This window comes from Indicator indicator, chromosome 17 (genome assembly GCF_027791375.1).
Source record: "Indicator indicator isolate 239-I01 chromosome 17, UM_Iind_1.1, whole genome shotgun sequence".
Classification (NCBI taxonomy): Eukaryota; Metazoa; Chordata; class Aves; order Piciformes; family Indicatoridae; genus Indicator; species Indicator indicator.
This window is the reverse complement of record NC_072026.1, coordinates 19,909,579-19,922,643: the sequence shown is the minus strand read 5'-3', so window position 1 is coordinate 19,922,643 and position 13,065 is coordinate 19,909,579. Positions and strand designations below refer to the sequence as shown.

Genomic DNA, 13,065 nt, shown 5'->3' with positions numbered 1-13,065 from the left:
TCCTCATGTTGAGCTGAAATCTTCTATGTTCAAGTTTGAACCTGTTGTTCCTTGGCTTATCACTGTGAACCACCCAAAAGAGCCTGGCCCCCTCCACTTGACACCCACCCCTCAGCTATTGATAGACATTGATCAGATCCCCTCTCAGCCTTCTCTTCCCCTTTCAGTCTTCTCTTCATGTGAAGACTTCACAACTGCCTTCAAAGTAGTGCCCCAGCCCTCCTCACAGCCTCTGCACCCCAACAGAACCCCAGATTTATCCTCTTTAGGTGGAGAAACAGAACTCTGTCCTCTGTTACAGGCAGTATGGACATGGCTGGGAGGAGGAGGCTGAGTGCCATGGTTTAGCACCAGCCTTGGTAGAGTTAGAGAATGGTTGGACCCAGTGATCTCAAAGGACTTTTCCTACCAAAATGATTCTGTGATTCTATGACCCCTCTGCATCCACCCTAAATTATTTTATTGGTGATGCCTGGCCACAGAGGTGGCAGATGCCTGAAGAGCTTGGGGGCAGGACCTCTTCTGCCAGCTGCCAGATTGAAGGGTGTAGGGGCATGGTGGGGACACAGAAGTTGCATAGAGGTGATGCTGGGAGGTCAGCAAATGGCAGAAGTGGCCAGCATCTCCAGTAGTCCTTTCCATGCCTGGCTGTGAGAGAGGTTGGTGGTTGGTCTGGAAGATCTCTGGAGGTCCCTGCCAACCCCTGACATCCTGTGAGCCTGTGATTCCTTCCCAGGCTCTGGCTCAGCAGATCATGTGTGGCTGGGTGAGCTGATTGTCTGTTAGCCTTTGGACTAACCTGGCTCTACTGCTGGGCACAGAGGAGTCCTGTGTAGGAGCTGTGCCTGTGAAATGACAGAGGGGAGCTGAGTTATTGCAAGTAACACTCTGGCAATTCAGTTGCAGAATGAAGGGAAGGCTGCCTCTGAGGCTATGGAGGGAGAGGATGTTGAAGAGGAGGAAGAGCTGAATTGCAGAACGAAGGGAAGGCTGCCTCTGAGGCTATGGAGGGAGAGGATATTGAAGAGGAGGGAGAGCTGAATTGCAGAACGAAGGGAAGGCTGCCTCTGAGGCTATGGAGGGAGAGGACATTGAAGAGGAGGGAGAGCTGAATGGCAGAATGAAGGGAAGGCTGCCTCTGAGGCTATGGAGGGAGAGGATATTGAAGAGGAGGGAGAGCTGAATTGCAGAACGAAGGGAAGGCTGCCTCTGAGGCTATGGAGGGAGAGGACATTGAAGAGGAGGGAGAGCTGAATGGCAGAATGAAGGGAAGGCTGCCTCTGAGGCTATGGAGGGAGAGGATGTTGAAGAGGAGGAAGAGCTGAATTGCAGAATGAAGGGAAGGCTGCCTCTGAGGCTATGGAGGGAGAGGACATTGAAGAGGAGGGAGAGCTGAATGGCAGAATGAAGGGAAGCTGCTTCTGAGGCTATGGAGGGAGAGGATATTGAAGAGGAGGAAGGGCTGACTCTTGAGAAGACTGATCAGCCAGGTAAGGAAACATCCTGTGATCCGGTGTGAAAACTACCCCAGCAGAGACTTCACCCACGGGCAGCACAAAGGAAGGCACAACCTACTTGCTTCAGCCAGGTGCCTTGGGTGCAAAATCATCCTTCTCATGAAGGAAAACAGAGAAGAAAAAAAAAAACCTACACAACAAAAAAACCCAAGAAACCAACTTACTTCCCCTTTTGAGAATAAAACAAACTTTCTGAGTACTTCCTAACCCCTGGCAGCCCGTAGTGTCCATGTATTGATGGGCTTTGGGTCTTTGAAGACAACTTGCCATTAAACTTTCATCTGCAGCAGGGAAAAAAAAGAAAGAAAGAAAGAAAGAAAAAACCCCACCATGGCATAGAATCTATGAAATAAGAACTTCTCTTACTTGTGGTAGAACAGTAGTAAAAAGTATGGAAGTGCAGCAGAGAAGAAAATCTAAGCAACCTCTTTTTTTTGTTGTTGTTGTGGGACACAGCAGTGAACAAACCTCCCCACTACGAAGAGCTGGGTGGTTTTTTTTTTTTTTTCCAGGAAGTGTAGGTTGCTGCAACCTGTCTCCCCTTCACAGGAGGAGCTGCTCAGAGAGCAGTTCTCATGCTACTTGCAAGCAGCGCATTGGAAGGAGCCTCAGCGACGCGGCGCAAAGGATGAACGAAGCCTACAGCCCCGCGAGCCCCCGGCCGGGCAGCACCACCTCACCCAGCACCATGAAGATGTTCATGGCCTTCCTTGCTGTCTTTATGGTGGCCCAGACCATTGGGACAACACTCTTCTGTTTGTATCTTCACATGAAGATGGATAAGGTAAGTGGAGGACTGAGGTAGTCTCTGCCGGATCGATACAAGCTCTCTGCCTCCAGCGGGGATGAGATGTGCTCCCCGAAAGGATGAAGCATGGAATCATAGAATTAGTTTGGTTAGGAAAGACCTCCAAAATCCTCAAGTCCAGCCAGCAGCCTAAGACCCCCATGGCCATTAAAGCAAGTCCCAAAGTGCCATGTCCACAAGTTTCTTGGACACCTCCAGGGATGGTGAGTCCCTCGCCACCCCGAGCAGCCTGTTCCGATGCCTGACCACTCTTGCAGGAAAGGTATTTTTCCTAATCTTCAACCTAAACCTGCCCTGGGAGATGGTGCTGGCCACTGGCTGGATGCAGGAGTGGCATTTATTACACTCATATTCTCATCTCTGCTTTGACTGGGCATTAAGCTGTACGGGAAGGATCTGATCCCTTCATTAACAAAATGAGAATGGATCAATCAAGAAGAGGTGTTGATAGCAAACCTGGCAGCCAGGCCATAGGATCATAGGATCACAGGATGTTAGGAGTTGGAAGGGACCTCTGGAGATCTCGATTCCAACCCCCTCTGCCAGAGCAGGACCAGAGAATCCAGCACAGGTCACACAGGAACACATCCAGATGGGGCTTGAAAGTCTCCAGAGAAGGAGACTCCACAACCTTTCTGGGCAGCCTGTTCCAGTGCTCTGTGACCCTTACAGTAAAGAAATTCATCCTCATGTTGAGGTGGAACCTCCTGTGTTGAGGTTCCTCTCTCTGCTTGGAGCTGCTCTGCTTCTTGCATGGACAAGATGAGATCCCAGGATCATTGCTGAGTCTCCAGGCAAAGGAAACTCCTTGTGTCTGCCCCAGCCTGGGCTGAGAGGTGAGGCCAGCAGCCCAGGAGGCAGTGGCAGAGAAGAGTGTGTCTTCAGCACACAAGTGGCTATTTTAGGCTTGGTGGTGGTTTTTCTGGAGCTGTAGCACTAATTGTGAGGATGTGGATTCCAGAAATGCTCTTTTATTTCGTGCTTGTATGCATGAATTTTACCAACATCTGCCTTCAGATCCCACCCTTCTGTTGAGGGAAGAAAAGAGTAGATCTTAGTACTTTGTCTTTTTTGAAGAGACCTAGCACTGGTGATCCTGTCCCATAGCTGGGACAATAGCTACCCAAAAAAAAAAAGAAACTGAAAAGCTGGGTTTGAGGTTTGCATGACTGCAGCTGCACTGCTCCATCACCCATCTAAAGCTACATTCCTCCAGACCAGACAAGATAAGCAGCTGAAGAAATGTGTCCAACCCCCCAGAATGAGTTCTCCTTAATACCAGATCCAATCATAACATCCTCCTTGCTGATTTTTAACCCTGTTAAATGCTTCAAAGCTTAATAGAACTTCAACAGAGATTTAAGTGGCTGACTTCTGATCTTCTAGTGGAGAGCAATCTTGAGGGAGCTTACCAGTTGGGAGGCTGGAAGGGGACTTCGCTGCGTGGAGGTTGCAGCCTGGGGTGAAGGGGGTGTCCAGCAGAGCAAACTATGACTGCATGGGGCTGTGACAGAGGGTCAGAGGCATCTGAAATGGAGCCATGGGTGGCAGAAGGATGTTAGTTGCCTTCAGAGTTCACAGCAGGGCTTCAAACATGACCCTCCCCATGCCAGCACTGCCTGCTCTGAGCACTCTGCCAGGCTGTGTGTCCTCCTGTCTGTCTGCTTTTCTGCTGGCTGTCCAGACAAAAGTTAGGGTTTTATCCTCCAGAAAAGGTGTAATTTTAAAAAAATATATAAATAAGGTTTTAGGTTCATTTGTTGGTTGGTTGGTGTGTGTTTGGTTGGGTTGGGTTGGAGGTTTTTTTGTTTGTTTGCTTTCTGATGTTTTTGCTTTAAATCCAAAACTCTTGGCAGAATTCAACCCTGACCCACAAGTCAGTTTGGTCTCATGGCAGCACTTTTAGGCAATAAATTAGTCCAAACAAAAACCCCAAAGCACCAAAAAGTCCTCCTGCATGGGCAGGACAGCACAGGGCTGAGCAAGCATCCCAGCTGCCTGCTGGGACCACTGGGACAGCAGCAGCAAGCCCCAGGCTGCTCCCTGGGCTGGTGTCTAAGTGCAGGAGGGTGGATGTTTGCCACCTGCCTTTTGGAAAAGACAGAAATTTCAATTCAAGGTGATAGAAAAGAGAATCATTTCAGCTGGAAAAGACCTCTAAGATCATCCAGTCCAACCATCAAGCCAGCCCCACCATGCCCACCAAACCATGGACCAAAGTGCCATGGCCACATATTTTTTGAGCACTTCCAGGGATGGTGACTCCAGCACCTCCCTGAGTAGCGTGTTGCAATGTTTGAGAACCCTTTCAGTGAAGAGATTTCTTCTGTTATCCAACCTAAACCTCCCCTGCTGCAACTTGAGGACATTTCCTCTCCTCCTATTGCTAGTAGCTTGGCAGAAGAAATCAATTCTCACCTGGCTCCAACTTCCTTTCAGGGAGTTGTAGAGAGCAATGAGGTCTCCCCTCAGCCTCCTCTTCCCCACACTAAACACCCCCAGCTCCCTCAGCTGCTCCTCACCAGCCCTGCTCTCCAGACCCTTCCCCAGCCTTGTTGCCCATCAGGGAGAGATCCTGAGCCATCCTCCTCTCACCATGCCAGGCTCAGCCCCATGGGTGCAGTTCCCTGTGGATGCAGGTGCAGATGCTGTGCTGGGCACCTGGTGGGAAGGTTTTGGTGCCCTCAGTGTGCCTGCCTGCCTCCCCCTGATGCTGAACAACCAACCCTGAGCTTGCTAGGCTGTGATTTATCCCAGGCAGAAACCCATCACAGCTCTGCTGCCGGCCGCTGCAGGTTTCCTGCTAACATCCCTTTCACCCTCTCTTCTCTCTGGCAGATGGAGGAGGTCTTGAGCTTGAATGAAGATTACATCTTCCTGAGGAGGATACAGAAATGTCAGACAGCAGAAGGGCAGAAGTCAACGTTGTTGGACTGTGAAAAGATTTTAAAGGGCTTCCAGGATGTCCAGTGCAAGGTAGGGTGCTGTTAGATGGAGGAAGACCCCACTGAAGGTGGGTGGGGGGCTCCCAGGCACTCACAGAACTTCACCCAAGCTTTTCTTTAAACTCATGGCTGCCTTTTAACCTTGGGGTTGCAGTACACTTCTTTCTTACACCACATCCTCTTTACACTCTCTTTTTACATGTGTTGATAACATTGACAAATAAGAGAATGGTTTGGCTTGGAAGGGACCTTCAAGATCATCCAGTCCCAACCCCCTGCCATGGGCAGGGACACCTCCCACCAGCCCAGCTTGCTCAAGGCCTCATCCAGCCTGGCCTTGAACACCTCCAGGGAGGGGGCAGCCACAACCTGTGTGCCAGTGCCTCACCAGCCTCGCTCTATAGAGAATTTCTTCCTAATCTCCAGTCTCAATCTCCCCTCTCCCAGCTCAGATCCATTTCCCCTTATCCTATCACCACAAGCCCATGTAGAAAGTCCCTCCCCAGCTTTCTCATCCATTTTTATTTCTCAAAACAGTTTTGGCCAGAGCATGGTGAGCTGCAGTGCACTGAGGGAAGCTCAGGCTTTGCAGTGGGAGGGATGGAGCTGCAGGCATCCTGGCTCTGCACTCTGACCCTGGTCTAAAAGGCTTTGATTTTCTGCTGTCTGGCACCTTGCTCCAAGCTCCCTTTGTGGCCACCTGCCCCTGGGAGCACCTCTACTCTCATTTTGCCCAGGTGTTGATGAGGGTGCAAGGCTTGGGCCAGATGGCCACAGCTCCTGGCAGCTAGTGAGGAGAAGCTGCTGTGCAAATGCCACTCCATGAGCTCACAAATGGCAACTCCAGTCAGTACAGCAAGTTTCCATATTTTGGTGCACTGCAGTATGTCCTCCTGGAGCAGCTGAGAGCTGCCCAGCCAGAGATGAGATGCTTTCAGCCTGCTCTACCCTTGAATTTGTTCTTTAGGAGGGCTTGTGCTGGCCAGGGCAGGCAGGAGAAGGACATTCCTTCCTCATTGCCCATGCCCAATGGATACCAAACCTTCAGGTTTTCATCAATACCCTACTAAAAATTGTGTCTGAGATGAAGCCTGCTTTGTAGTCATAGAATCATAGAACTGGTTAGGCTGGAAAGGACCTTTGAGATCATCACATTCAACCATTAATAACCCACCACTACCAAGTCTGGTGCTAAACTGTGTCCCTCAGCACCACATCTGCACATCTAGTCCTGCAACTCCTCTCTTGCAGGGGCAGGGACATGCCCAGCTTGCTGGGCAGCATCTCCAGCATGGGTTTAGATGAGAGAGAGAGGTTTGGGTTTGCCTCTTTCTTTTGGTTTTGTTTTTTTTTTTTTTTTTTCTTAATAAACTTTCCCCATATCATCATTTTCGTTGCATAAACCCTCAGATCATCAACCCTGCTGCCCTCCCTGCATACAAACAGCAGCTCAGCCCAGAGCCACACATGGTGCTGGGGAAGGCACTGAAGGCTCTCTGTGGTTTTGGGTATCATCTGCTGAGAGCTGGCAGGGCTCTTAGGGCTAGAGAACACCAAGCCAAGCTGTGACCAGAGCATCCATTGTACAGGAGGTTTCAAAACTACTGGTTGTGAAATAGCTCTTGAATAAACCCAACATCTGTCTTTGGGTTTGTTACAGGACAAGGAACCCAGCAAGGGACAGCCCAAGTTTGAAATGCAGAGAGGTGAGTTTCTTGGGGCCACCAGTGACTTGCCAGGGGAAGAGGAGAAGGTTAGCTTGGAAAGGAGTTTCCTTCACCTTCCAACAGCTCACTTCTCCCCCAGGGCATGACACAGAGGCAGGGATTGGGGTGTGTAGTATTGCCATGGGGGTAGGAGGGTGCATGGCATGGGGCTGGCAGGAAGGGGACACAGGGCATGGCTGTTTTGGGAGGGGAGGAGGCTTTGCCTGCCAAGTGGCCTGAAACTGATGACCATGAAAATTAAATCCATGGCCTTTTTGCTTTGCAGGCCATGACCATCCCCACCTGACACACAAGAACGAGACATCTGTGGCAGGTAAGCAGTGAGCACATCCATGTCCTGTTCTCAAGGTGACCAAGGTAGCACCGTCTCCTCCCTGGGTTTATCCCTCAGACTCTCCTCCTTGAAGGCAGCTGGGTGTCTTGAAGAGTAGAGGCAAATCCTGCTTCTCTTAGAGCTGGGGGGGACTTGGGAGACTGCATTTCTGGGCTAGGTTTGGCCCACAGAGGAATATCAAGGGTGGTAGGTGCTGTGGTGCCAGCAGAAGAGCTGTGGTGCCTGGGCTGGGGACAGTGGACACCAAGGCATCCATAACACTGGTCCTTCCACATTGCAGAGGAGAGGAGACAACCAGTTGCAGCCCATCTGGCAGGTGTGACGAGGAACAAGGCAGTCTCAGGTAAGCCAGACCCACGTGGCACCACCTTGGCCAGGGAGCTGCTGGGGCAGGGCAGTGTTCAGCCCCAGCTGGACCCTGGTGTTTGTCCTGTGGCTCTGTAAGGTGAGGGACAGTGACAACTCAGCTCCAGAATGTAAGCAGGTCCCCAAAGCACAACAAACCTCCTGGTGGTCACATCACTGTGTGCACCTGTGCCACACAAGGTTCATGCATCCCAAGCTGAGCCAGGGTGTGCCCAGGTGGCCAAGAGGGCCACCAGCATCCTGGCCTGGATCAGCAATGGTGTGACCAGCAGGAGAAGGGCAGTGGTTTTCCCCCTGGACTCAACACCAGTGAGGCCACACTGGTGAGGCACTGGGGTCAGTTTTGGGACCCTCACTCCAAGAAGGACATTGAGGGGCTGGAGTGTGTCCAGAGAAGGGCAATGAAGATGTTGAAGGATCTGGAGAACAGGGCTGGTGAGGGGCAGCTGGGGGTGTTTAGTCTGGAGAAGAAGAGGCTGAGGAGAGACCTTCTGGCTCTCTACAGCTCCCTGAAAGGAGGTTGGAGTGAGGTGGGGCTTGGTCTCTTCTCCTTAGTAACAAGTGACAGGATGAGAGAAAATGTCCTCAAGTTGCAGCAGAGGAGGTCCAGGCTGGATATTAAAAGAAGGTTCTTGACCAAAAGAGTTCTCAAAGCCTGGCACAGGCTGCCCAGGGAGATGGCTGAATCCCCATCCCTGGAGGTGTTTCAAAGAGGCAGAGCTGTGGTGCTGAGGGCCATAGTTTAGCACCAGCCTTGGTAGAGTCAGAGAATGCTTGGACTGGATGATCTGAAAGGACTTTTCCAACCGAAACCATTCTATGTCTGTATGATTCTGTGACTCTGTGATTCTGTGGCTCTGGGTCTCTGAGCCTGCATGCCTTCCTAGAAATGCAGCAATGGCTTCATTTTGCAGTGGATTTTATGAGCAGAGAACTATTTCCCTTCCTAATTAAGGAACTCAAGCAACAATGTTTCTGCTCTCCTGGCCGTGTCTTGCCGAGGAGGCTGCTGCAGGAGTGCTCTGCTGGCACATTGTGTCTCCTGATCTAATCATCTTCCCACCTGTGGTGGTCCTGGTGGTGATGTGGCTTGCCTGATGACTTTACAGTCACAACACAGGTGGCTCCAGACTGATTTAGGCAAGCTGCACTCGTTCCTGCCATCTCACTTTGGGTCTGAGAGACGCCCAAGTCCATCTGAAGGGTCCCTCCCTCTGCACAGGCTGTGGTTGCTCTCATGGCTCCATCCCCCGGTGTGGCCTTAGCTAAGGGATATCCTTCAAGAGCAAGAATTTTCCAAGACAAGTGAGAGCTTGCAAGGTCAGTCTCTCAATCTGGCCAGGATTTCATAACCTGAGCTCATTGGGTTTGACTCTGGAGTGACTGCCAGTAACCAGCATCTGCTCTTGCCATCTGTGACGCAGCATTTCACCCAGAGCTCAGCCTGCCTGTGGAGAGCTCAGGGTTAGATAAGATCAAAGAAGTGAGAAGCTCACTGCTGCATTTGAGACCTCCTGCTGAAGTGCTTGTTGAGCCTCCAGAGCAGGCTGCCTGCAGCTCTGCTCTGCAGAGCAGGTGAAATGCTCCTGTGGGGTGCGTGGCTGTGTACCATGAGGCTGCAGGACCACCCCAGGACTACCCCATACTGCCCTGCTGTGGGGACTGGGACTCAAGGCTGAGACAGCCAAACCCATTATTCACTGAGGAGATGAGGTCCTCACCCATGATGTTCTCACATGGGTCTCTGCATGTCGGGGAAGGTGCAGGTCCAAAATCCTTCCTGAAGGTCGTAGGTGAGCTCAGCCCTTACGCCCATGGCTTCCTGGGCTCAGTACTGACTTGTCTGCACCAGTTCCAGCAGGAGCTACTCCAATGGCACCAGCAGTGCCCCAACAGCCACACCAGTAGCAAGGCACAGCGTCACAGTATATTAGAGGTTGGAAGGGACCTCTGGAGATCATCAAGTCCAACCCCCCTGCCAAAGCAGGATCACATTGTCCATGTGGGCAGTGCTCCCAGTGCTGGGAGGTAGCACTTGTCATGCAAACCCCTTCCAGCTCTGCACCCTATCAGGGACTGAAGTGTGGGACATATATTTTTAGGCTTCCTTGCTCAAGTCTCACCATCTGCAGGGGCCATGTGGAGGAGGGACTTTGGAGGAAGGTTTGTTCCCTTGGACTGGGTGCCTCTGAAGACAGGAGCTGCAGTGTGTTTTGACAGTCTGAGAGCTTGGAGTGGAGCCTGTGTCACCGAAAGCTGTGGAGACAGCAGCCCTGCGGGGGAGGGACACAGGGATGTTTGGCTTGTGGTGAAAGCTGTGTGCACTCCTCCAGCCTAAGCATTTTCCCTTGGCTGGTACAGGAAGCAAAACTGCTCCTCTGCTTGCATAATTGATTCCAAGGTGTCAAGAGCAGTGACCAGAAACACAGCATAAGCATGTCCTGGCCTCATGGAAAGGGATCCTGCTCCCCTGGGTGTGGGAAGGTGTCCTGGGGCAGGCAGAACCCAGCCCTGCACCCCTCAGCAGATAAAGGCTGGGATGTCAAATGCCTGTGGGGTGTTCCCCCCCCCCAAATCAGCCTGCTGACCTGGATGTCTCCTTCTCCCAGCTCATAGAATTAGAATCATAGAATCATAGAATCAGTCAGGGTTGGAAGGGACCACAAGGATCATCCAATTCCAACCCCCCTGCCATGGGCAAGGTCACCTAACACTAGATCAGCCTGGCCTGAGCCTCATCCAGCCTGGCCTTAAACACCTCCAGGGATGGGGCCTCAACCACCTCCCTTGACAACCCATTCCAGGCTCTCACCACTCTCATGGGGAAGAACTTCTTCCTCACGTCCAGTCTGAATCTCCCCACTTCCAGCTTTATTCCATTCCCCCCAGTCCTAGCACTACCTGATAGCCTAAAAAAGTCCCTCCCCAGCTTTCTTGTAGACCTTGTGGAATCAGAATGCACTGGGTTGGGAGGGACCCTCAAAGGTCATCTTATCCAACCCCACTGCAGTCAGCAGGGACATCCCCAACCAGATCAGGTTGGCTCAGGTCCCCATCAAGCCTGACCTTGCACGTCTCCAGGGATGGGGCCTCCACCACAACTCTGGGCAACCTGTTGCAATGTTTCCCTACCCTCATTGTGAAGACTCTCCTCCCCCTCATGCCCAGTGGCAGCCTCCTAATGTCTTCTGTCCCCTTCCAGTGCTCCAGTGGACGACGACGATGTACGGCCCCGCGGCCAGCAACCTGATATCGCAGCGGGAGGGCAAGCTGCAGGTGAAGGAAGCAGGGCTCTACTACATCTACTCCCAAGTCACCTTCTGCACCAAAGCAGCCACCTCGGCACCCTTCACTCTCTACATTTATTTGTACCTCCCCCTGGAAGAGAGCAGGCTCCTGCTGAAAGGACAGAACACGCACAACACCTCCAACCCTCACTGCGACCTCCAGTCCATCCGGGTGGGAGGTGTCTTCAAGCTGCGGGAAGGGGACATGGTCTTTGCCAACGTGACAGACTCACTGAGGGTGGTCTACAGCCATGGCAGCACCTACTTTGGCCTCTTCAAGCTGTAGTGAGGAGTAGGGGGGGGGGGCTGCCCCAAAGTAGGGGGGTCCAGCCCGGTTTTATTGACCCAAGTGCCTTTCCCTGTTTCCCCCTATTTATGTTCCCCTGCCTTGGTGGTTTTCTTGTTTCTTAAGTTGTATATTTTGTTATTTATTAATGAGGGTTCCTGGTGAGTACCAAGGGGCCACAAGAACACAAATGGAACAAAGCATGAAGCTGTTGTTTGAGCTTTGGGTTTATTTTTTTTTCCCCCTTCCCTTGCCCAGGGTTTGGTACATGCTGGTGTGGTGTGTCTGGGTCCACTGTGCCCACAAGGGCTTTATTTAGCAGCACACCTTCCCACCAAGGTTTCTTTCCACCCAGCTCAGGGTGCTCCATGGAGCCAAGCTTGTGCCTATCTCCTGTACCCATCTGCTTACAGATCACCAACGGAAAAAACATTCAAAGGCTCAGGAGTGGCTCCTCTGGAGGCATCAGCCCTTGCTGTCCTTCCGTGCCAGCAGCTGCTGATGCATTGTTGCCACCCTAACTGTCTGCTTTTATCTTCAGAACTCTTTTTTTCCACCCATGCCCAGCTGTGAAACTTGACCAAACTCCTTGCTTAGGGTGGCACTGGCTCACATTTGGTGACAGTCACCCCCTACCAGATGGGTCGTTGGTGGCCCAGGGGGGACTGCTAGCTGCAAACCACACTGCACACAGAGTACCAGTAGAGCTCTGCCCTTGGTGACCTGAATCTGCTCACCAGACTGTCCTCCTCCCACGTCTGAAGGTAGAGCACCCTCTGCCCATGGACCATTTCGCTCCCCTGTGGCAGGGGTGTTGGTCACCACCATCAAATTTGGACCTGCCTCCTTTCCTGAGACCTCTCCTACCCCAGGAGGAGCAGGAAAGCAGGACCAGCTGCTGCTCCCCAGGCCACCCAAGGTGCATGTGCACAGCACCTTCTGGCTGTCCTCTGTGAGCATGTGCCCACAGCAGCACGTTTCCTGGAGCTGCAGGAGGGCAGGAGCCTGCAGAGGGGCAGGACCCCTTCTTGGGCAGGGGGTACCTGGATAGCACTGCACACTGGGGTCTCCCTGACCCTCTTCCTTCAGCTGACCCACAGTGAATAGGAGCTGAGCCATAGCAGAGCACAAGGATGTTGAAGCCTTTTTAAAAAGCATCTTTAGTCTGGAGAAGAGAAGGCTGAGAGAGGACCTTATTAATGTCTATTAATATCTGAGGGATGGGTGTCAGGAAGGGGCCAGGCTCTTTGCAGTGGTGCCCACTGGCAGGGCAAAGGACAGGGTTAAGCTGGAACACAGGAGGTTCCACCTCAACATGAGGAGGAACTTCTTGACTCTGAGGGTGCTGGAGCCCCGGAGGAGGCTGCCCAGAGATGTTGTGGAGTCTCCTTGTCTGGAAAGATTCCAAACCCACCTGGATGTGTTCCTGGGTGACCTGCCCTAGGTGACCCTGTTGGATTGGATGATCTCTGAAGGTCCCTTCCATCCCCTACCATTCCAAGATTCCATTATCTAGAGATGCCAAAGGTGGCAAGCCTGGAGTGTTTGGTTATAGAGGTCACTTCTGTGGGAGAGCAAAGGTTTGGAAATACTCCTGGAAGCCAACAGGTCTAAAGGTGGAGAAGCTTTCAGATTTGAGTAGTCCTCAGGGTTTGGCTGGCTGGAGGCTGCAGGCCTGGTCCTAACATGGTGCCTGGGTTCCAGCACTGCTGGGACAGCCAGGGCACTCTGCACAGCTTCTTCCAGCCCTGGCTGCATAGGCTGGCATGCTCCCAAAGCCAGCACAGGAGAGCTC

The 13,065-nt window shown here is 52.1% G+C and overlaps 1 protein-coding gene across 1 annotated transcript; it reads left to right on the top strand.

Annotated features, from left to right (window-relative positions):
* The first annotated feature begins 2,145 nt into the window (after positions 1 to 2,145).
* On the top strand, positions 2,146 to 11,270 carry CD40LG (CD40 ligand). The gene is made up of 6 exons (XM_054388716.1): positions 2,146 to 2,301; positions 5,164 to 5,301; positions 6,931 to 6,976; positions 7,263 to 7,310; positions 7,612 to 7,674; positions 10,900 to 11,270. Exons 1-6 carry the CDS (start codon positions 2,146 to 2,148, stop codon positions 11,268 to 11,270), a joined length of 822 nt encoding a protein of 273 aa, XP_054244691.1.
* Positions 11,271 to 13,065: the final 1,795 nt, after the last annotated feature.

What these genes read in the sequence shown, in the direction of transcription:
- CD40LG (XM_054388716.1), top strand. Translation starts at nt 2,146, where the DNA reads ATGAACGAAGCCTACAGCCCCGCGAGCCCCCGGCCGGGCAGCACCACC. An exon ending in CAAGTTTGAAATGCAGAGAG is followed by an intron (nt 6,977 to 7,262) that starts GTGAGTTTCTTG and finishes TTTGCTTTGCAG; the next exon opens with GCCATGACCATCCCCACCTG. An exon ending in GAACGAGACATCTGTGGCAG is followed by an intron (nt 7,311 to 7,611) that starts GTAAGCAGTGAG and finishes TCCACATTGCAG; the next exon opens with AGGAGAGGAGACAACCAGTT.